At 43.9% G+C, this 25,072-nt stretch overlaps 1 protein-coding gene and 1 long non-coding RNA gene across 2 annotated transcripts; one reads left to right on the top strand and one right to left on the bottom strand.

Annotated features, from left to right (window-relative positions):
* Positions 1-1,054: 1,054 nt before the first annotated feature.
* On the top strand, positions 1,055-23,400 carry s1pr2 (sphingosine-1-phosphate receptor 2). The gene is made up of 2 exons (XM_061749759.1): positions 1,055-1,452; positions 19,493-23,400. Exon 2 carries the CDS (start codon positions 19,625-19,627, stop codon positions 20,738-20,740), a length of 1,116 nt encoding a protein of 371 aa, XP_061605743.1. The 5' UTR covers positions 1,055-1,452; positions 19,493-19,624; the 3' UTR covers positions 20,741-23,400.
* LOC133466251 (uncharacterized) lies at positions 10,994-25,033 on the bottom strand. Its single transcript, XR_009784902.1, has 3 exons — positions 24,981-25,033; positions 23,953-24,113; positions 10,994-11,128 (listed from the first exon to the last, which is right to left on the bottom strand). It is a non-coding gene; the product is annotated as an uncharacterized LOC133466251 (long non-coding RNA).
* Positions 25,034-25,072: the final 39 nt, after the last annotated feature.

The following is a 25,072-nucleotide window of genomic DNA, read 5'->3' as shown; positions in this document are numbered from 1 at the left end:
CTTCTACTGTGTTTATTTGTTTGTTAGTTAAGAGGTGCTAAACACAAACCTTTTCCCCATTTCATAGTCAAATCTCAATCAATTAGGAGGTGGGACTCTACGAAAGTGTGTGAAGGATAATTTTTCCTTGGTGGAGTTGCCATTCTATGACTTATTTAAGATATGAGTTGCTTACATGCATCCGTCCATCCATTTTCTGAGCCGCTTCTCCTCACTAGGGTCGCGGGCGTGCTGGAGCCTATCCCAGCTATCATCGGGCAGGAGGCGGGGTCGACCCTGAACTGGTTGCCAGTCAATCGCAGGGCACATACAAACAAACAACCATTCGCACTCACAGTCACACCTACGGGCAATTTAGAGTCTCCAATTAATGCATGTTTTTGGGAGGTAACCGGAGTGCCCGGAGAAAACCCACGCAGGGACGGGGAGAACATGCAAACTCCACACAGGCGGGGCCGGGGATTGAACCCGGGTCCTCAGAACTGTGAGGCTGACGCTCTAACCAGTCGTCCACCGTGCCGCCAGATACTGTTCAACAAATTACAATTTACTTTCACTCAAAATTTGACCAAAGTGAAAAAAATCTGGAATATTCAGTTTAAAAAAATAAAATAAAAATAAAACAAACAAAAAAAAAAAACTGATGTAAATACATTGAACCGATGAAACTAGTGAATACTCAAGCTTTGGTTTAGCACGTGTGGCGTTATGACGTCATCGGCTCTAATTTACTTCATCGATAAACATTTTAACAAAGGCCAATTGAGCTACACGTTTTATTTAGCAGCACTTTTCACGCGTCGTATCTGTACACCAACGTTTTACTGTTTTCATTGTTGTGATCCATAAGAGAAGAGAGTAGCACTTCCACATGGTTTAAATGTTAGTTAGTTCGTTAGTTAACATTGCTGCTCACCCAAATCAGCCGTTTATGGCGTGGAATACATGAATCTGTGTTCACAAATCCGCATCCACATCATCATATGGTCGTGTGTTTGTGTTTGTGTTTTGCGCGCGCGCGCGCGCGTGGTGATGGCGTCATGCGCGCTCGCCCCAGTCTCTGGAGCGTGTGTACGCGTGTGTGCGCGTGTGATTATGTGTGTTCACTTCAGTCAGCAGCAGGCAGACGTGCTGCTGGATCCGAGAAAGTGAGACCGCTGCGGGACACTTCTTCTTTTTGGGGAAACTTCGCATCGCTACGACTCGTTGACTCGACTCGCACTGGAGTCCGGCTACGTTTAGTCCGCTATGGATCGTCTACCAGCGCGGACCAGACGGCGCGTCTTGCCACCAAAACAGTCGTGATTGTCATCCGCAGGATCGGAGCCGGAGAGCTGAAATCATTTTTATTTATTTTTTGGGGGAGCGATTTTGTTGTTGTTTTTGCTCTGCAAACTGGTGACCACATGTGAGCGCCACTGGGGACCGAAGTTATCTTTTCTCTCCCATGGGGTAAGTTTTGGAAAATTAGAGTGTGACAGTCAAAATATGCTTCTAACAAAGAGGTTTTTTTTTTGTGTTTTCTTTTCCTTGCCAAAGTTTGGCGTGAAAGTGAAATTTGCAGCGCAGATGTGGCAACCACTACTATTATAGTTGTGCATGCGTGCGCGCGCGCGCGCGTGTCTAATGGCTAACACGGTGGGGTTAAACATTAAATAGATGGCGATAAGTGTACAGTGGGCTCAATGCATGATTTGCTGTCTTGTGCATGCACGTACATGGGTTGGTGTTGAAGGGTGAGTGAAGGGGGGCGGGGGTCCTTAAAGCCGTTGCTCAGCCTGCTGTGCCCCCCCCCCCCCCCCCCCTTACTGCTATGACCCCCTCCCACCCCCCGACGTTGTTGAGGCTTGCTCATCCGTCACTCTAAAGAAGGCATTGTATTGAAAGGATGTATTAATAAGACAAAAGCCTCCATTATCACCAGCCCCCCCCCCCAATGTTCTGGCTAAATCTCTTGGGTCAGAGATGTTCTTCCCAGAGAAAGGCAACTCACAGCTCAAACAATGGCAGACTTAACACACTCCTGTTGTTGAAAGCACACACAAAGACCGGCACTACTTTCTTAAAAAAGGCATCACTACTGTCTCCCACTAAAATAGGCCTCATCTGGTGCAGGTTGTTAAAGAAAAAAAGAAAAAAAACAGGCGTGGAGGTGTCAGCAGCACTTTGACTCGAAGCGCCAAATCACTGCGAGATAAGATGACAAGGCGGAGGAAATAATGTTTATTGCCCAGATAACAGCCCTGATCCATCATTTGCTCTGCTGTGGTAGGGGAAGCAGAAGCAAGTGTGGCAATGTTATTATAGGAAGTTCCAGGCCTGAGCAAAGAAGCAACTCTACAACAACAACAACAACAACAAAAAAGAATATGAATGCTGCGATGCGACTTGAATAAGACAGCAAAACACTCTTGTGATAACATCACGGCGCAAGTGAGTAAGGAGGAAACACTCTCAGGAGCGTCGGATGAGGGCTTATCAAGTGTCGAAGGCCCTGTCAGCAGGTTCATTGCTGGCGGTGTCGCGCCAGAGTCGCGCAGTTTGTTTTGGGTGCCGCTTCTCGGGCAATCCCAGCATGCCGCGGACCGACCGGAGTCGACACGCCAATCGTCCGTCTGCATTTTGGTTTTGTGTGATTGCAGGGCTCATTGAATCAGAACAAACACTTTTGCTTCCTCACCGGGGCCTGTCTGGGCTTCTTCTTTTGTTCTTTCTCTGTTTGGTCTCGCAATCCTGTTGAACAGATATGGGTTGCCATAAATACGTGCAGAATTGGAAGAATTTTTGTCCCTCGAGGTCAAATCTACACAAACGTTGCCCATCGGAACTCCAAATTTTATTCTGTGCCCAAGGTTGAAAGGGTAAAAGGACAGTAAACTGTGAACATGAACGCACAAAAGCAGTAAATTTAAGAGAACCCAGTGAGACATAAAGGTACAGGTATGTTCTCAAAAGGTGTTGATGGTCACCTTTGACAGTGACATCATCATATACAGTTAGGCACTCCAAATTTTGGACCTGGTTTTGGGTCAAAACGTTAGAGGTATGATACCAAGCTGTAAAAGTAAATGGTTGTAGCCTTAAAAGTATTGGCCCTCAAATGTAGTATCTGGTACAGGGCCCAAAAAGTGCAGGAATGTTTCCAAACGGTCAAATTCAGGCGTCCAAAGTACAAAAACAGTATCTTTGAGTAATATCCCAGTGACAAGCTACCATACCATTTAAAGGGAAAGTCTCTATACCGTATAGGTTTCTCCTTATTTCGTGTCAAAAAGGTACATATATGTTTCCAAGCTGTGAAAGACAAGGGTACAACAGCGGTATCTTTCAGGAAAATGCCATTTTACCCCTAAATATGCAGTTTTCACCAGTGTAACCCCTTAGGGCTAAATATTGGACCCCTAGTTTTGTAGCCTGTCATATTCAGGGTACATTATGACAGTGCAGTGTACCGTTAAAGATACAATCTCTACTGTACCCAATAGGACTGGGTATTAGAATTCCAAATGTCTTGCCTTGAGTCAAAATGCTACAGATATGCTCCCAAGCTGTAAAAGTCAAGGGTTTCAAACCGTACCACCCCAGACACAGGTACGGTTTTCACAAATTGGCACCCAAGTTTTGTAGCCCAAGGCCTGCAAAAGTCGAGTGTGGACGGGATAAAAAGTCAGTTCATGGTACACAGTAACATTGTTATCATTTTCTGAGAGCTCATGGCAGAAGTGGTAATCAATATTGGAGAAGGCCAGTCCTGCATGTTTGCGTTGCGGAGTGTTGCCTGCCTTTCGTGTGTAAACCGGAGACAGGGATTAACGCGACAATTGGCGTCACATAGATCTCTCAAACAAATCAACAGATGTTTAACTGCATGCGTGGATAAATAAATAACAATTGAGCAGTGGGAACTGGATTTGCGAGGGACTTTCTTTTCCTCCCCTTTCTGAAACCGGTCACTGGGGGTGAAGGCGGGGACTGGGGAGCGGGTGGGTGGTGTCGATCCCCCCTCGCAGGACGCTCGGGTTTCAGCCGAGCGGTCCGCTAACAGGAGGCAGTGAGACGGCTTTTCCTTTGGCAGGGCGATCCCTCTTTTGTCGGAGACACACACCACTTTATGCAGCGCGATTGGCGGGCTAACAACACCTTAAGTAGATCTGAGGACTGCGCTGCCAGAGGCCTCTACCTGGTCAAGTGAAACCACAACTCAGTACGTGAGGCCAGAAAAGAAGCGTGACAGATCACAGGAAAATATTTAGCTGCTTATATAGTTTTTTTTTTGTTTTTTTTTTTGCTTTTCAGGTTAGTGTTCTGACAGTTCTGACCGGTTTGTCCCCACACTGAGCCTGACAAACTCTTTTTTTTTGGGGTGTGGCAGATGTAGAAAAAAACAAAACAAACACCTTCTGTTCTCACAAGTCACAACACAACACCGGCAGCATGTTGCTTTCTGATTCACAGCTAAGAGCAGGGAGTGTCGCCCATTGGAGAAATATATGGCGCCTTGTGATTATTATTATTATTTTTTTTTTTAGCCTCTTTTATAGATCGCTCCACGCAGCGTCCCGCTAGCTCTGGTGATCATCTAGACATCCACGCAGGCTCTTCCAGAGTGCGGAGGTGTCTCAGTCAATGAAAAATCCCTTAACTCCTGTTACATTCCTTTTCCACTTCAGAGACTTGAGCAAACTATAAGAACTCCCCTCGCACCCCCACCCGCTCCTTCCTCCCCGAACTTCAACACACCGTGACCAGGCGCAGATTCTTGTAGCGGCATGCCACGATATCCTGACCCTTGCTAAAGCGGGGATACGGCTCCTGTCACGTTTCATTCCAGAAGTCAATCCCACAACATGCCAGGCCAGACATTTTACGCGCTGACGCGAGTATTTTTAAAAACGTTTCGGCCTTTCATCCACTTTTTTAGGTCAATGAAAACCAGCGTGAAGACTTTCCAAAAACCGTTGTCAGCATTTGTGTGTAGACGGGGAAAACCGACGTTTTTATTGGCCCTTCTCCTCTGCATGACGTTACCACCATCTTCTTACGTGCGCAGATTTAATGCTTTTTGGTTTATGATATACAAGAATAACTTCATAGGCACTCTGCACATATGATTCTGCCAGCCTTTGATATTTGGCCGGCCTTTTCCGAATATGACTTTCTTCAGGCTTCTGATCGACTAAAATGGCAACAACATTACAGAGTGTTGATTTTTCGGGGACAGCTTGAAGCTGCTCTGGCAGTGTGATGTTTAGAATTATACAGTGTATGAGCAGCTTTCGACTGTCCGGCATTTGGAGGTGAGATTTTTGGTCGCACTGAGTGATTTATGAAGTGGATGGCAACGGCTTAATGTCATCGTTTTTTTCTGGGTGCCACATATGACGGGAAAAGTGCGAGAGCAGGTACACACGATGGATGCTGTGGTTGAAAAGACCTCCTCCTCCTCTTCTTCCTCCTCCTCGTTCTTCCTCCCACTTGGGAGTCTTTCTTATCCAATCCGCTTTGTTTGTGCAGCTGCAAAACTCAACGGGGTTACCTCCAATCCAGCAGTAAGCCATGCATCTTTTCCTTGGGTTTTGAATTGTCCAGCCGGTTGGAGCTCTGAGCTCTAAAGATGTGCAAATATTACAATGCCCCCCACACACAGACACACACACACAACAACCTGTTTTATTTAGCCAGTATAGCCTCTTTTGTTGAGAAACGGCTATTAAGCTTGCCTCCGCTTTCCAGGCTTTTAAACATGAGGGATTTAACCCTCAGCTCAACACAAGCCGGGTCACGATTTGAGGCCAGACTGCTCCATTGGAACGGACTGACAAGTGGAAATGGATCCTTAAATGTTGGCCAGGTCAAAGTCAAGTAGCTGCTCGATTCAAAAATACAGCGTATGGACAAACGTATTGAGATATTGTTACAGCTCTCACTCACTCAGAATCCTTACAAGATTGTAGAGTGTACATGTGGGGAATTTTTGTCCATCCGTCCAGAAAAACATCAAGTGGGTAGCATTGTTAGCTCTCAAATTTCCGCCATCCCGAAGGTGTTGAGATGAGTTGGAATGGGGTTCTTTCAGACCACTACTCTCTGAGAATGCTCTATTGGCTTTAGTACACACATGCTGGAACTGAAAATGGCCTTTCCCAAACTTTTCCCACAAAGTTGGAAGCATACAATGGTCCAAAATGTCTATAAAGACGATGACTTAAGTAGTAAAGCTCCGAGCCAATCCATGATTGATTAATTACTTGATCAAGAGACGTGTCTCAAGTAAAGACCATACAGTGTGTTTTCAAATCACCCCTAAAAGCAAGCTCGCCTTTTGGCAGGCGACAGCATGATTTATGGTATTGTCATAAAAATCTCTCCGTGCACTCATGCACCGGTGACTAATAGTACATTGTAGCTGTCCAGGAGAAAAGAGTTGACATCATAGAGAGATATCCAAGACATGGAGAGGTTGTTTCGGCGCTAAAAGAGCACAGCCATGTTCCCTTCCTAGGCAACCATGTTGTTGTCTCCCCCCCCCCTTCCATTACAGTGTTCCCTGTTTTAATGGATTTGTGTTTGCATGGGGAGTCTAAGAGCTTTGTCTTTTTGCTGGAGTGTGTGGATGGATGGACGTTCCTCCATCAGTGCAGTGTCTTATCAGCGGGTGCTAGGCAGCGGCAGTAGAAGTCTGGGTAGATGGTATCATGTTCCATTTCGTGTCGATGTCAACACATCACCTCTCCTCCTCACCCTCCTCCTTATTCTCCCCCACGTCTGCAGAGTGCATGCGGTGAAACAAGCGTGAAGATCGCAGTCACGGCATGGAAACCTTCTCCGAATATGTCTCGTCGCTTTCCCGTGTCCTTGACAAAAAGTTCACGTGGGAACGTGAGAAGGGGTGGAGTTCAAAGTCTGGAGTTCAGAGAATGGGAGCGAGGAGAGGGGACAATAGAGTCCGAAAAAGAGAGTTCAAAGCCATTCATTAACTTGAGCTCATTGTGAAGATTGCAAGAAATGCTTGGCAAGATGTAAACAAGGAAGGTCTCAGCTGAAACCTTTTTTTTTTTTTTTTTTTTTGTGGTTTCGTCAGGGCAGGCAGACCTGACCGGACTTCCTTTTCCCCCACACTCATGCATGCATGCATGCACCCTGCATCCAAAAATGACGCACTAATAACTCTTTTTGATTTTGTGCAGTGATAGCAAGGTTCATATAGGCATGCTTGGAATAGTTTCATGTGAAAGATGCCCACAAAGCACTGAACTACAATGGATATAGGAGCAGGTCCAGACCCTTTTTTTCTGGATAAATGGATGAAAATTGTGTTGGCAGTAAAAAATAATGTTCGTCTTATATCGTTGCTGTAGGGTAGAAACCCCGTATATCCAACAATGGTCAAGTAAATATTTTTGTCTTTTTTTACAAATCGATACTATTGGTCTGTCCCCACGTCGTCTGTTATTTTTTTACACATTATTAACCTATTTCAAGTGTTGAACTAGCTGAGGAACAAATCTATTTACTCTCTCGAACAGCCAACTGACTACGAGAAGTGTCGTAAGACTCTGCCTCTTCCTCACCCTGCGGCAGCCTTGCGGTATTATGAGTGAAAATTGTGAGGTTAGAGGCATTTAAGTAGGCCTGTTTTTTGTTGTTGTCATGCTTTGGTGCAGAATTAATTGGTCATCCACGAAGATAAAGACATGCAGATTCATTTACGCCTGTCGAACTGTCTAGTGAGCTCTCCCTATTTATTTATTGCATTCCTCGTGGGTGTAAGACCTTTGAGAAAGCATTTGGAAGATTATGCCTCTGAATTGCCACCAATGGAGAAACCTCATCCCTCCTCGCTACCCCCAGTATTAGGGATTTTGGGCAGGGGGTGTCTGGTCCAGTCATGTGTGTGTTATGGCTCCCGAGGCTCTATGATGCCCTTGTTTACGCAGCTCTTTGTCTCCTGAGCCCCCCCACCCCCCACCCCACACACAGCAAGAACATCTGCCATAAATAAAGCACTGCAAACTTCCCGAGCTGGACTTAAGTGAGGAAGGCAAGTCCACCTCCGTCACCGGACTGACTGAACCGCATTGACACGCACAGCGGACTCCTCGGAAGAGACTGTGCTCAAACTGTCACTCTTTGACAAGCGAAAAGGGTAATCCCTAATTAAAAGACGAGACCCCGTTCCCCTCTATGAATTGAGGGCACCCATTTTCACCCCCACCCTGCCACCACGAATATCGAGACACTTATGGGAGGTTTTGATGAAGCATGTGGGTTTTTTTTTTTTTTGCATGGAACAAAGACCAAGAAAGGTTTTGGTGTTAAAGACAAAGAAAGAAAGACACACAAAAAAAGGCCAAGTGGGAAGTGTTTTATCTGCCAGTAAAAGAGGAAGTTTTTTTTTTTTGTTCTGTCTGCTGTCATTCAATGATTTGCTGACGTAAAGATACTCATGGAACTGATACTGCATACATCCAATCCTTTGATCGAAAATGTTTGTTGCTCAGTTTTGATTGACACTGTAGGAGAGGTATTCATCCCCCACTATTTATTTACATACTGTACATCGAGTGAAGAGCAGTTTATTTGTCTTACAAAGTCAAACAAAAAGACAACGTATATATACCTAATTTGCACTATTAAGGTCACATTTCTACCATTTCTTTTTTTAAACTGTAGTAACCTTTGTTTGGAAATCTGTTTCAAATCTATTCATGTTCTGGAGCTGCGCAAAGCTTTTCTGAGCTCCTCTCGGTGACAGAAAAGGAGCTAGTGCGGCCCGTGCACCTCTCCTCTTCCTCATTTGAACTTCCCCTTCGAGGCGCTGCTTGTCATCTCTCAGTATGACGACTTTGTGAATCTCTGCTGTTTCAAAACCAGATTCTGGCAGTTTCGTCGTACTCCTACGTGCTCGACCCCCCCCCACACACACCCCCATTATCACACTTGGATTAAGGTGTTGGAACAAACACTTGTAATGGTGTTGAGAGTAAATAATATCAGTTATGCAAAGCACACATTCAAACGAGAAAGGTGCTTTTGAGTTAGAAATGTATTCAGATATACTGTATTTTCTCAAATAGTACCCGTCCTCAAATAGTCCAAAAATCGCTAGGTAACTGAGATGAATTAGTTAATTAACCCCCATTTAGCACCCATCCCCTTATAGACAACTCCTGTTTTCCCCTCAGGAAGAAAAAAGACAGCAAGAAAAACAGGCAGGACAACTCACAATAAAGAGTAAAAAAAAAAGGGAGTTTGCAATTTAAAAAAAATTAAAACCACATTTTTTGTATTTGTTGAAACAGTCATTATGACTTGACAGTAGTATTTGACAAATATGATCTGTGAAAAAAAATAAAAAAATCAGCCATCTCTGGCTCTTTCTTGTGTCTGTAATTTGATACACACACAAAAAAAACACAGCATCTGATGAAAGACAACCTATCAGAGAAAGAAAGTGTGACTTACGAGGTGTCAATCATTTGTTGCGCACTTGCGAGCGCACTCATCACGGGCGCACCCACGCGGACTCGCAAAAAAAAAAAACAACAACAAAAAAAACAAACTTCAAACCGGTAACATTTAGTGTTATAGTAACAATCCATTACGAATAAGGTCCTTGTCTGGGGTAACAAGGAAACAGGTCAGAGCAAAGCACAAATTACTTTCATAATGTACTCTTGTCAAGTTATAATGACCGTTTTACAAATATAATAATGAAAAAAAACCTCAGCTACTTATGAGCTAATACGGTGAAGACATTACAGTTGTTGCCTCTGAGCTCCCTCCTAGTATGAGTAAACTATCATGGGAGTGTGTGGGGGAGGCTGGTCTGTGGTCCCCTCCTTATCACACTTTAAGGTGTTGGAGTAAACACTTGTAATGGTGAAAGTGTTGAAATGTTATTAGAAATGTTACCACTTTTGGAGCATTCGACCGTATTAGAACACAGAGTTTCCTGTACTGGATCAGTTTAGATTGCAGGTATACTGAATTTTTAGGCTAAATTGCCGCATAGATGATTTTTACATCAGATCTCAGCTTTTGCTGTTTTGGCAGCATGTAACGCAGACAAGGAGCGTCGCATACGTGCGGGCCGTCACATACCAAAGGATGTACGCGCTGTTATTTTTATCTTATTTGGTAGACTGAAACCAGCAGCACCGTGCAGGCTCGTGACCCGGTCTGCACCAACCAGGGTCATTCATAAAGATCCGCTGCGCTGATTCCCATCATCCCGCTATTGGTGCATGCTTTTCAACCCCGTGTATTGACTGCGGATCAATATTGTGGTGTGGATCAGATGTGGAAAAGATCAATCACGCGCATGAAGCCTCAGGGTAGAGATGTAGAGAGACTATGGCCACTAGCCAGCGGACCATCCCCGCGCTTCCTGTTTAGGTCATGCACAAAAGAACCTCACTTACTAAATGTTCATGTGTGCGGTGGCTTTGTGATACAAGCGCGTCAGTGTTCGTGTTGTTCAAAGAAGGTCAATCGATGTCATCCCAGTCCAATTAGAGCTGAAGTGGTTGCACTGTTTAAATTTTGTAGTGCTTTTTGCACTGCTGTTCATCTCACTTATAGCAAACCACAAAAGAACAAGGAAAAAAAATATTATATATAGATATATATACAACTCTGTTCATCTTTAAAGAATTCAGACAAATCTACTTTGCTCGAGGTCGTCAAAAGTCAGATTAGTGTTTAATAATGTGTTTTAGTAGCCAGTTTTCACACTTTGTTTTACCATATCTAATCAAGAATACCATTAATTTTAAACGCATCAAGAGTACAGAGGTAGCCGAGCTCAAAATGAAGTGGAAAAAGTATGTTCAGAACAAGAGTCAGACTGATTTTAACGCATCTGTAAAAAATAAAAAAAATAAAAATTACTGTAGGCCGACAACAGCACAGATAGAACCCCACTGATATTGAGTGATAAAAAAAATGCTACTTGTTACAGAAACTTCTTAAAAATAACAATTGTCACAGCAGAAAAAGACATTTCTTTTAGTGTGGGGAAAACCTTGGCCTGACGTTGTACGTTGTCACAGGATGTTCGTTCCAAACCACAAACGTCTGCGCAGCCACCGAGCAGTTGAAACCCTGTCGCGCAATCAAGGTTTTCCTGAAATAAAAAAAAAAAAAAAAAACCAAGGTAAGGCATCGCTCCTGTCTTGAACAATGGGCATGTGAAGCTCCTTGTTTAAGAAGAGAAAGTGTGGGAGTTTTAAGCAGTGACAGGTAGCAGGTGGTGTATTGCTAATTGAAGCTTATCAGGTGTTTGAAAGGGTAGGTGAGGGGTTAAAAGAAAAAAAGCATGTTGGCTTTTGTGCAAGCTGTCACTGGAGAGCTTGAACTGTTAGGACTTAGAAGGTAAGCATCAGCTTTCCGCATGATATTGAACGTTTGGATGGCGTGCACCAGTAATGAGTGCCAGGTGACAGTGCCTGGTTTGTTTTCGTCTGTCTGTCACCCGTCCTAACACGCCCGCTCGCTCGCTGCCGTGACGCTTTTCGTAAGCGCTCTTTTTTTTAAAATTTTTTTTATTTTATTTTTTTAGCCCCAAATCCAGACAGCATGTCGTGTTGTTTTGTCTTTGTGTGAGCTCTCTGCGTTGCATGACACACCTGCAAAGCCACACGGTGACAAGTGTCAAGCAAAACAAAAGGTGACAAAAGATTGCTGTCAAAAAAAAAAAAAAAAAAAAAAAAAAAAAAAAAAAGAGAATGCAAGACAGCTCTGTATGCATTAGCCGGCCTCTTTAAGTGTAGTTTTGACTGAGGCAAATATACTATATTATTATTGTAACTGTTTAGTTAAAAAATGAATTGGTGTGTAATGTAGTTAAAAATGGACAAATGCAGCCCTATGGGGGGCACAAGTCAGTGCAAACTGTAGGCCGGTCCCAAGCCCGGATAAATGCAGAGGGTTGCGTCAGGAAGGGCATCCGGCTTAAAACCTTGCCAAACAAATATGAGCGTTCATCCAAAGAATTCCATACCGGATCGGTCGTGGCCCGGGTTAACAACGCCCGCCACCGGCGCCGTCAACCTGCAGGGCGCTGTTGGAAATTCAGCTACTGTGGGTCGAAGTCAAAGAAGAAGAAGAAGAGGTGGAAAGCGGGTTCTTCGGCAGAAAGAGAAGAGGAAAACACAGAGCCTAGAACTGAATGTGGGGACTTTGAATGTTGGGACTATGACAGGAAAATCTCGGGAGTTGGTTGACATGATGATTAGGAGAAAGGTTGATATATTGTGTGTCCAGGAGACCAGGTGGAAAGGCAGTAAGGCTAGAAGTTTAGGGGCAGGGTTTAAATTATTTTACCATGGTGTAGATGGGAAGAGAAATGGAGTCGGGGTTATTTTAAAAGAAGAGTTGGCTAAGAATGTCTTGGAGGTGAAAAGAGTATCAGATCGAGTGATGAGGCTGAAATTTGAAATTGAGGGTGTTATGTGTAATGTGATTAGTGGCTATGCCCCACAGGTAGGATGTGACCTAGAGGTGAAAGAGAAATTCTGGAAGGAGCTAGATGATGTAGTTCTGAGCATCCCAGACAGAGAGAGAGTCGTAATTGGTGCAGATTGTAATGGACATGTTGGTGAAGGTAATAAGGGTGATGAAGAAGTGATGGGTAAGTACGGTATCCAGGAAAGGAACTTGGAGGGACAGATGGTGGTAGACTTTGCAACAAGGATGCAAATGGCTGTAGTGAACACTTTTTTCCAGAAGAGGCACGAACATAGGGTGACCTACAAGAGCGGAGGTAGAAGCACACAGGTGGATTACATCTTGTGCAGACGATGTAATCTGAAGGAGGTTACCAACTGTAAGGTAGTGGTAGGGGAGAGTGTGGCTAGACAGCATAGGATGGTGGTGTGTAAGATGACTCTGGTGGTGGGGAGGAAAATTAGGAAGACAAAGGCAGAGAAGAGAACCATGTGGTGGAAGCTGAGACAGGACGAGTGTTGTGCAGCTTTTCGGGAAGAGGTGATACAGGCTCTCGGTGGACGGGAAGAGCTTCCAGAAGACTGGACCACTGCAGCCAAGGTGATCAGAGAAGCAGGCAGGAGAGTACTTGGTGTATCTTCTGGCAGGAAAGGAGAGAAGGAGACTTGGTGGTGGAACCTCACAGTACAGGAAATCATACAAGGAAAACGGTTAGCTAAGAAGAAGTGGGACACTGAGAGGACCGAGGAGAGGCGAAAGGAATACATTGAGATGCGACACAGGGCAAAGGTAGAGGTGGCAAAGGCAAAACAAGAGGCATATGATGACATGTATGGCAGGTTGGACACTAAAGAAGGAGAAAAGGATCTATACAGGCTGGCCAGACAGAGGGATAGAGATGGGAAGGATGTGCAGCAGGTTAGGGTGATTAAGGATAGAGATGGAAATATGTTGACTGGTGCCAGCAGTGTGCTAGGTAGATGGAAAGAATACTTCGAGGAGTTGATGAATGAGGAAAATGATAGAGAAGGGAGAGTAGAGGAGGCAAGTGTGGTGGACCAGGAAGTGGCAATGATTAGTAAGGGGGAAGTTAGAAAGGCATTAAAGAGAATGAAAAATGGAAAGGCAGTTGGTCCTGATGACATTCCTGTGGAGGTATGGAAGCATCTAGGAGAGGTGGCTGTGGAGTTTTTGACCAGCTTGTTCAATAGTATTCTAGTGCGTGAGAAGATGCCTGAGGAATGGAGGAAAAGTGTACTGGTGCCCATTTTTAAGAACAAAGGTGATGTGCAGAGCTGTGGCAACTATAGAGGAATAAAGTTGATGAGCCACACAATGAAGTTATGGGAAAGAGTAGTGGAGGCTAGACTCAGGACAGAAGTGAGTATTTGCGAGCAACAGTATGGTTTCATGCCTAGAAAGAGTACCACAGATGCATTATTTGCCTTGAGGATGTTGATGGAAAAGCACAGAGAAGGTCAGAAGGAGCTACATTGTGTCTTTGTAGATCTAGAGAAAGCCTATGACATAGTACCCAGAGAGGAACTGTGGTACTGCATGCGGAAGTCTGGAGTGGCAGAGAGTGCTAACACCTTTGAGAAAGAGTTTGGGAAGATAATGTCACCGCAGTCATTTGCTTTTGTGAAGTATTGAAAGCTTTTTGCCTCGTCTCCCGAGTCGGCGTGAGCGCAGACTTTGATGTGGACGTGCCCTACCATTTTAATACGATGACAGCGTGATAAATTAGCCTTTTTTTAAAATTGTATTCTTGTAAGGTATAATAGACAACTCGGACGATGTGGTGTTTGGTAACTCAAGCAAGATTACATTTATTTATTTTTTTTATTTCCTGAAAATGAGTGACTTTGGAGATGCAACGATTCCGCCTGTAAAAAATGTACTTGAAATAGTTATGATGCAGTACAACTACACTAATAAACATAAAAGCTAAGTGAATATCTCCCTGACAGTGTCAATCAAAACTGAGCATTATTATCTTTGTAAAGGCAGTTTTTATAGTTAAAGTTGTAAACTATAGCTTTTATGACAATGTCTGTTCAAATCCGGGTCACCGTTTGGCAGCGAGGTGTCGAATAGCAGGAAGTCAAGTCTTCCATCAGATAATGGGCGTGGCATCGCGAACTACACTCGGTAGGTAGAGGGGCGGGGCCGCGTGGAGGAGGGACAGGGCGGGTTTTGAGGGTGTGTGTGTGTGTCGGGAGAAACCGGCGCATCAGGTTTCCCCACGACAGATGCCATCTTGGTGACAGGAGGACCTGCGAGCTGACTCCACAACACATGTGAGGAGAGCAGTCAGTCATGTGCTGACCTGCCTGCCGGAGATCAGAGAAAAAGAGAAACTTCCTAAATTCCCTCATGCAAGGCATGATGAGTTTTTTTTTTTTTTTTATATGCAAGTCGTCTCATGCTCATTCTAGAATAAAGGAAGTAATATCATGTGATCACAATAAGAAAATGGCCCACAAAATGCAATAAGAAAAATGTAGACACGCTGTTATAGTTTAAGCATGGACACATTTAAAGAGGAAGTGTTTTTTTTTGTTGTTGTTTTTTGGGCTGCATAACAGCTAAATGCATGCTAAGCGTCCTTGGATATTGGCTACACTAACGCTGATCTGCTGATCTCAGAAAAAATGCGGGGCTGACACTAGTAAATGTTAAACCTGTTCAATATTTACGATCGCAAATCCTCGGCCGAACCGCGTGCCGTGATTGTGACATTGAATGAACGAGAGCCAATTAAGTGGGGTACACCTTTACCGATAATTGGGACACTTTTGATCATTTTTCGCCACTTCCGACCAAGGACATCAAAGGCCTGATTATCAGATGTCTCTAAAAGTTTATCCTGAGTGATTATCCTGTGGTGTGTTTAGAGTGATTGTTCCTCGCCAATCTGCTCGGAAAACACTCAGTAGCCTATCGATAATCACAACTGTTCAACGTGTTCAATATTCATGATTGCTAGTCCTGAGTTGTTGCCGGACACAAATAGAGGAGAAGCTGGTTGAGTTGAGTGTTTGTATAATGTCTATGAAGAGAAGGTAACAGCTAGCTTAGGTTCTTCAATTTCTTCTTCTTTGTATTTGCCTTCAGTCTGAATGCCCTGTAACACCATGCTGCCTCTTACAGGTCAGTCTTGTTACTACATCAGACTTCGGGTTTAGGGCAGGAGACCTGTGGTTTGTAGATGGAGATATGGTGATGCATGTGGCGTGCTGTATTAGTACCATTGGTAAACCACACACTATGAGAGCAGTGAGCACATACACATCCTCCTCCCCTTATCATATGTTGGATCACACATTAAGATGTCGAGAATCAGTACGCGTGCACGAGGCTTAACTGGAAGCCGACGGTCACGCGATGCTGTTCTAACTTGGCTGACTTAATCAATCCACGCTGCAAGAACGAGACGTAATGTGAATGGGCCCGCTGCAGCTGGCACATGTGCTCAATCTCGGGCGTTCTTGTTTGTGTCTATTAACAGAGCTAAGACACTGATGCGGACTGACTAGACTCCTTGCAACGCGGTGGGCTGGCTCCTCGCAGCTGTAAGTCCGTTGGTGCCAGCCTCGCAGATGCATCATCAGGCTCAACAAAGTGAGCGGCGGCATTATGAGCGCCGCAGGCCGTGGTGTGAAGTCTGGCCGCTGCGCTCAAGGACTTTATTGTTCCTCATTGCCGCTTGAGGAAACACAGAGCCGTTTATTGCTGGCATTGCCGTAATGCAGCTGTGCTTTGCCCCTGCGTGCACACATCCAGCAGTACAGTAATCCTGAGCATATTCGCGCTTCAATATTCACAAATTCACCTCTCCAGGTTTTTTTTTTTTTTTTTTTTTTGTGGCACCTATCCCCAGCTAGTTGCTCAAAATTTGACCTATTTGCGCTCACGTTGAATTGACCCCAAATGCCGCCGGCAAAGCCCTGCCAAAATTGGAATTGGTGTCAAGGAAGTACAGTGGTTCGAGCGCAAAGTTGAGATACGAGCGCTCTGAACTTTGACACTGAACTTAATTCACAATAAGCAGTAGTCTGGCAAATATTGAACAATTCATCAAAAAGAGGCTAAAAGCTCTGTAATGCCAGACCATGTTGAATTTTACTTCCACACTAAACAAAAACAACAACACGTGTGTTGTTCCACAACAACATCAAGAGAAGCAACAGATTTTAGAACACAAACAGTGGGGCAACAGATTTAGTTATAACAATACTCACAGGCATATATTCTTTATCTTTTGTGAAATATGACTAACATTACAGCGTCTTACTGGGTCATTTACAGTCTTAGTCAAAGAAGTCTATTGTTCTTTGTTGTGTCTGCATTACTGTAAAGTATTTTACTGCCTCCTGGTGGCCAAAGCAGGCACACCCGAAGGAGCAATACAGTGAAATGAATTGCGGAATAAAGTTATGAAGCACAAACTGTTTAATTCGTTACGTTCTATTTAATGAGGTTATTAGTCTGGGTTGTTTGGAAGTTTGAGAGTTTTCGCCACATGTGCATGCATGTGCATTTTTCTTTTTTCAAAATTAAATCATCTGTAAGCCATTTCTTTGTAAGGGTAACGTAAGTTGAATTTTAATTGATAATAAAACTGTTTTAGTTTGTGATATATTTACAGTTTAAACCACAAACCCCAATTCCAATAAACTTGGGATGTTGTGTGAAATGTAAATGAAAACAGAATGCAATGATTTGCAAATCCTTTTGAGCCTATATTCAACTGAATACACTACAAAGACAAGATATTTAATGTTCAAACTGATAAATATTCACTCATTTTGAATACACACTAAAAAAAAAAAAAAAAAAAAACATGGCGCGGGGGACGGCCCATGTGGCAATTTCCTTTACACAATGATGCCGGTTTTTAATGCCGTGCCGCCTGAGGGATTGAAGGTCACGGGCAATCAATGTTGGTTTTTGGCCTTGCCGCTTACCTGAAGACATTTCTGGAGATTCTCTGAATTTCTTTGATGATATTATGGACCGTAGATGATGAAATCCTTAAATTCCTTGCAATTGTACATTGAGAAACGTTGTTCTTAAACTGTTGGATTATTTGCTCACACATTTTGTTCATAACGTGGTGAACCTCGCCCCATCCTTGCTTGTGAACAACTGAGCCTTTCGGGGATGCTCCTTTTATACCCAATCATGACACTCACCTGTTTCCATTTAACCTCCTCACCTGTGGAATGTTCCAAATATGTATTTTGTGAACATTCTTCAACTTTCCCAGTCTTTTGTTGCCACTGCCACAGCTTTTTCAGAACGTGTTGCAAGCATAAAATTCAAAATGAGATAATATTTCCCTAAGAACAATAACCTTGATCAGTTTGAACATTAAATATCTTGTCTCTGTTAGTGCATTCAATTGAATATCGGTTGAAAAGGATTTGCAAATCATTGTATTCTGTTTTTATTTACACTGTACAAGGTGTCCCAACTTCATTGGAATTGGGGTTTGTAATAATACAGCAATTCTAAACATTTTTAGGCCGGGGACGTCAATTGCTTGTGTTTTTGTTTTGTTGGCTATTCGGTCCATATTACTGTATATTCATGAAGAAAATTTTCATTGGTCTTTCACTGGGTCTCCGCATGTCACAGGATGTGCCAGTTTCTTTGTGTGCGGTCCTTCAGATTCCTGCCATTGTGTCAGATACCGTTCCACATGCATGCTCGTGTGGCTTTAGCTCCCCCTCACTCACTCCTTCTTCTTCCTTGCAGAATTGCGCTCTCACAATCGAGTGGAAGTGAGACGCATTAGTGTTAAATTACCTCCGGACTAGCGGCGCTGGTGCACATGGGTTGTCTTACTTATGACAGCTTCAAGGCCGGCCACTCCTCCTCTAATTAGATCGTCCCTTTTGTTGCGAGCCAGTTTTTCATTTTTTTCTCAATATTCAGTTGACATATTTCTCTGTTTCCAGAGTCATGGGAATATTTGCAAATTGCTTTTATGCGCGCAACCATAAAATCCGACACCCTGTTAGTTCAAAGTTCACCTGCGTGGATTTCACACCAGTACGCTTGTTTTTCAACCCGACGTAGAATACATCAACATATATTTGAATGACACATGTGCGGGTATAGAATGGTGCATGGGAGCTGTTTAAAAGCCCTTGAATGATCCACTCAAAAAAAGTCTCCCTTTTCAAATTTAAGAATACCCATTTTTATTTGACAACATGTTTATTATTGTGGTTGTTTGTGGTGTGGATCTAATATTTGTTTAGCCACAAGGGCGTGACCATAAATCAGTAATATTTGTCTTTATATTTTAGTTGAATGTTTGTGTTTAAGATATTCAAAATTGGATGCTCTTTAATTAGTTTTTAAAAAAAATGACTTTACTATGACTTATTAATTTGTATGTGGCTTCCGAGATCTTGCACAGGCCTGCGGAGGCTGGAATGGTTTAGTTCCAACAACAATGCCTCATGTTGACAGCAGCGCATTCGTACCGGGCGTTAGTGGAATGTGTCCTTCAGTCAGCCAGAAGAGTCCTCTTTGTCCAGCTGGCAGCACTCTTTCTACATCTTGAACTCAATTCATCTACCTGAAGATGAGATCTGCATCTGAAATCGGGAACGCACTGTTCCGCAGAATAATATATGTTACCCCAAAGCGCCATTTAAGGTCTCATACGAGTCACTGGACTATTGCTAGAATGCAAAAAGCATCAGAAAAGCTTTGTGTGTGTGTGGGTTGGGCGGGGGCGTTAAGCAGAGATTGCGCCAAACAGACACACTGTGAGAAAACTGCCACTTATGTGGCGGTTGTTATGTACTTGTAAATTAGCTAAACTGCGACAAGAAAGTTTGGCAAAATTTGGGCAGAGATGTAAATGTTTACTTGGTTGTTTAATTTCACACTTGATGGTTGGGCAGACACTCCAAAGACACGACTAAATATTTGTATGCGACCCATGAAAAAGTCACTTTTCCATCATATGCTCCCTTTAAGCGCCAGAATTCCTAACGTTGTCTTCTCTTTGTGTCCACAGGTGACCCACATAGAGCTCCTGAGACGTGACTGTGGGACAGGCGTTCTCCCACCCAGCCCCTTCTTCCGGCACCTTCCCTCAAGGCGATGTTCGTAGTCCCGGCGTATTCCCTAGCACAACCTCGCCGAGTGAATGAATTTTTTTCGTGAAGCCGCCGTGCTGTGCCAGCCCGTCGCCATGAGGAGCAGATACTCCCAGTACTACAACCGGACTCTGATCCCCTACTACTACGTGTTCGCCAAGAACATGACCATCGAGGAGCTGGACAAGCGCTACGAGGACAAGAAGGTACTGACGGACCCCAGCATCATCATTGTGGTCCTGTGCACCATCATCATCCTGGAGAACCTGCTGGTGCTCATCGCCGTGTGCCGCAACAAGAAGTTCCACTCGGCCATGTTCTTCTTCATCGGCAACCTGGCCTTCTCCGACCTCTTGGCCGGCTCGGCCTACATCGCCAACATTTTCCTGTCGGGCTCGCGTACCTTCGACCTGGTGCCCGTGCAGTGGTTCATCCGCGAGGGGACGGCGTTCATCGCCCTGGCAGCGTCGGTCTTCAGCCTCCTGGCCATCGCCATCGAGCGTTACATCGCCATCACCAAGGTCAAAGTGTACGGCTCCACCAAGACGTGTCGCATGTTCCTGCTCATCGGAGCTTGCTGGGTGACGTCCATCCTGCTAGGTGGGCTGCCCATCATTGGCTGGAACTGCATCGACAACCTCCCCGTGTGCTCCGCCGTGCTGCCGCTCTACTCCAAGAAGTACATCCTCTTCGTGGTGACCATTTTCAGCCTCATCCTGCTCTCCATCGTCATCCTCTACGTGAAGATCTACTTGATCGTGCGCTCCAGCCACCAAGAAGCCACAAACTCCCCCGCCTACGCCCTCTTGAAAACGGTCACCATCGTGCTGGGCGTCTTCATCATGTGCTGGCTGCCCGCCTTCACCATCCTCCTCCTGGATTCGTCGTGCACGATCCAGTCCTGCCCCATCCTCTACAAGGCCAACATCTTCTTCGGCTTCGCCACGCTCAACTCGGCGCTCAACCCGGTCATCTACACGCTGCGGAGCAAGGACATGCGCAAGGAGTTCCTGCGCGTGCTTTGCTGCTGGGGGGTGCTGCAGAGCGGGCGGCCCGCCGACCGGTGCATGGTGCCGCTCAAGAGCTCCAGCTCTCTGGAGCACTGCACGCACAAACACGAACACCAGACCACGCCCATCATGCAAGACTGCACCACTTGCGTGTGACGGCGGCCCGAAAAAAACAAAAAAGAGAGCGGATGCAATCGTGTGAACTCGCAATCAAATGGCGCCCGTGTTGGGGTGTGAGACCACTTTTTAACACCAACAAAAACTCCAAATTGTGGGTGCTTTGGAAATGTGAAACTGTTCATGGGTACTCTGATGAAATCATATTTATGCTCCCCTCTCTCTGTTAGCCTGGATTTACACTGCAAGGTGTGACACAAATATGATTATTATTATTATTTTTAGCTCTCAAGTGGCACAGTTGGGTTATTAACTAGAAATAAATAAATAGAATCGGATATCCTAGTGGTGCGCACATCTGCCTCGCAGTTCTGAGGTCCAGGTTCGAATTGCGGTTTCCTGTGTGCTTGTGTGACTTTTCTTCGTGTACTCCAGCCTTCTCTGACATTCCAAAAACATGCATGTTAGATTCTTGGAAGACTATATTGTCCGTAGGTTTCAATGTCTGTGTGAATGGTTGTTTGTCTATACGTGGCCTGGAAATGGCTGGCGACCAGTCCAAGCTGTATCCCGCCAGAAGTCAACTGGGACAGGCTCCGGCTCACCTGCGATCCTAACGATGAAAAGCACAATAGAAAATCTTCCAAATGTGGATTAAAATCCAATCGGTATTAGATAGCTGACAATGTGAGTGCAGTGTAAATGCACAGATCAGATATACCATGATGAGCTCGACATCTTTGAAGTACAGCGCTGCCTAGAAATAGGAGTGACCCGACTGACGAGATTTTCGAGCTACGACTCGCGAGCGCCAACTGGAGATACGAGCGCCGTATGGTGGCAGTGAACTCAATTCAACTCACTTCACAATAAGCAGCAGTTTGACAAATATTAAACAATGCATCAAAAAAGAGGCTGAGAGCTATTTAATGCTACTCTCAGTTCAAGTTCACCGTCCTACTAACGTTGTGGATTTAAAACAACGGCGTCCAGTTGAGTGATGCTAAGGTTACACGCATTGAAATTAATGGGTCGGAAGAGGCAGCGCAGGCCATAAACGCTACGTAACGTTTAATGTTTGCATTGATCAATTATTGTTTAGCTCTTTGTTGCCACTGCCCAGTGTTGACGTTTGTGTTGTTAATTCTGTGCATGTGTTCTGTCCGTGTAAACACTACCATATGGGCTATGTGTCACTCGGAATGTACATATAGACGCATATGTGCATGAAATTGGAATTGAGCACTTGGACATGCAGTGTAAATCCAGCCTTAGAAGCCAAAAACAAAAAGACACGCTTAATACCACATTTGAAAGTGTGTTGTTTCGCGCCGTCTTCAACGCAAAGCTTGCAGCGTTGCACTTTTGTAGCTTGTAGGCCAAGCGCCTGACGCCCGACGTCCTCGTGTTTTACATTTGGGATTTCCTCTGAATTAATGAATGAGAAGTAAAAACTCTTGACGATGCTATGATTGTAACACGAGCCATATGATTGCTGTTTCTCTGCGTTGTATTGTACTTGATAAAGATATGAACTCGTGTACGCTTTAAACAACAAAACAAAAATGTATCCAAAACAAAAAAGGTGAATACAGGACATAATAGGCCTTCATATTTATAAACCATTCCACAATGCACGCCATCGGCTAAAAGCAGCGCTATATAGTCCCAATATAACCATACATAAAACCCATTTGACTAACCATAACCTTCTTCCTTGTAATGCATGGAATTGTAGCTCATTACATGTGTATGATGTATTCCAGCCTTGCATCACTAACCCCCCTTTCCTTTTTTTTATTTTTACGCTTGTCTTGTGTATCTTAATGGTTTCCTTCAAGGGAAAGCACATTTCCTCCAGTGATATGCTTTAACTGGTTTATTTTTCTGACAGTGTTGTTAGCAACGTCTCTCTGTTTGCGCTGTCCCACTTGGGACTTTGGCTGAATGTATGCATGAAGAAGAAGAAGAAGAAGGCGAAGAAGAGGAGGGGGAGGTTTTGGGGCAGGGGTCCCGCAGTCGACAGTATTACTGCTTATCCTGGCTCACTGTGAAGTCTTAAAATAAAAGAAAAAGCGTCCCGGTTTCATTTGCTCGCCATATGTCTCGTGTGCAACCCGAGCTGTAAATGCCTCCACTAAGAAAATGTTTAAAAAAAAAACGTGGGACCAGATCTGGTTTCAACCACACCGAGCGAGCCTGGGAGGTCAGCATCATCCTCATTCTCTACGACTTCCTGCTGCCGTAGGAAGTCCTGTTGTGTTGGTTTATTCCCATCGTCCGGTTCCTGTTGTTCAGGATTATACTCCCGTTCTTCCTGTGTGTTTTATTTTTATTACAAAGAATAATTTTAAAAAATAAAAATAAATCCCAGTCATTCACACTCACACAGCCCAGTAGGAATGGTGAAAAGCACTTTGGCAGCTTCAGTGATGTCATTTGTATTTGTTTTTATTTTTTTTTAGGCGTCTGCCACGTGTATCACTTTTGTCGTGTCGCCTGACTATAAATATATGAACATGTATGTAAGTATGTATGTATGTACAGTTTATACGCGTGTGTTTGTGTATGAAAATGTGTCTCGTGTGCAATAGCCTTTTGTTTGTGTCCTGTAGCACGCCGCCTGTGTCCATTTGGTACAATCTGAAACACTAATGTAGGTACATTGTTTTAGTTTTATTGCATTTCTTTTTTTTTTTTTTTTTTTTTTTTTTTTTTACAAAATAAATGAAATACTAAAAAAGTTGTGTTTTCTCTCATTTAAATGTCACTGCAGGTGGTACTAACACACACGCCTTAGTCTATCACAAACCAACACTAATGCAGCTGTAAAGTCATAATTACAGTACCCAACACATTCCTATGGACAATTTGTCCTCAGTTAACCTAAGCTGACTTTTGGTGAGAGAAGCGGGGTACACCCTGTACTGGCTGTCAGCCAATCGCAGGGCACACGACAACTAGTCGCAGAAATTGAACAAGCTCCAACAAGGTTTGGGAAAACACGAGCTAGGACACGAAAGCATGAAATTGGGCCAAACTGCTTGTCGGTTAATCACGGCTGTCTTACTCAATAGAATTGTTCAATTCCTCAAAGGCACCGTTGATGGGAAGCCGGGCAGAGGGCAAGAAAAGCGAGTGAGATTCGGGGTGTGACCAAGAATGTCTATTTGTAAACTGTCTCATCTGAGAAATGCCCCCCGGAGATATTTTTTTGGGTCTGGGGGAGACTCAGGCGAGTTTTGACTTACAGCGGTCTCGGGAGAGTTGGGCCTGTTTCCTGTCAGACGTCCAGGATTCCTGGGTGGGAACATTGGCCGAATCAGCCCCAGGAGGCTGCGCTGGGCTGGGAAGCCGGCCAGATCTCTGCACAGCCTTTTTCCTTGTAGGATGTGACATCACACGCTCAAACCTGTAAGGGGAAGTCGATTGAAAACCAAATCAGCAGAATAACTGCATGCAATAAGAGCTCAAGTGTATAAAGTGGTCAAGTGCATCTAAAGTGAAAATAATGTCCAAAAAATAAAATAAAACTTAAAGTAATATACTATATTATATACATCATGTTTATATCAACTCTAAACATTAGAAAGTGTCAGCTAATGAAGGTTTGCAGCTGGATCTAATTGATGTTCTGTGGTCACGCCTAAAAGGAGCAGAAATCCTAATGTCACACTGCCACCTGGTGGTCAGATTATGTATTACGTCCAGTAAATTTAAAATATGGTAAATGTTCTATTGATCCTCAGAGGGGAAATTCAAGTGTTACAGCATATATATATATATATATATATATATATATATATATATATATATATATATATATATATATATATAATAAAAACTGTTCAATATAATGACATTTTATAATGTACTGCAATGATATATTTATTACGTTTTATTTCTTCGGTATAGATGTTAGACTGTACTATATCATTGTTTTTGTATTGTATTGTCTACTACTTTGTTGCAAAGGAGCGGGTTTGTTTATAGCGGGTTTGTTTATATCTATCAAACAAGATAACCACTGCGGTGTGTAACAATATCAGTTTTTCAAGCAGTGTCGGAAACCCGGCGCCCCCCAAAATGGTCAGGGCCCTTTGACATTGTCGTTCGACGCCCCTGTACGGAGGTTTGCATGGCCTACATCTCAACCTTTAATTGTTATGAATTATTATGTACGAATATAAGTATGGGTTCCATGCACCACCACTACTCCCCCCCCCCCCAAAAAAAAAAACAAAAAACGCGAGTACACATTCTATTATTTTGTTGTTACCTTGCAATTCTGTCCGTTTCCGCTTTCGCTGTGGTCCTCAGCTTCCGCTAAAAACAAGGGGCGGGATGTTTTTCTTTTCAAATTCACATTTA

Source organism: Phyllopteryx taeniolatus, chromosome 16 (assembly GCF_024500385.1).
Source record: "Phyllopteryx taeniolatus isolate TA_2022b chromosome 16, UOR_Ptae_1.2, whole genome shotgun sequence".
Taxonomy (NCBI): Eukaryota; Metazoa; Chordata; class Actinopteri; order Syngnathiformes; family Syngnathidae; genus Phyllopteryx; species Phyllopteryx taeniolatus.
The sequence above is the reverse complement of the archived record's forward strand: the minus strand, read 5'-3'. Positions and strand labels throughout refer to the sequence as shown.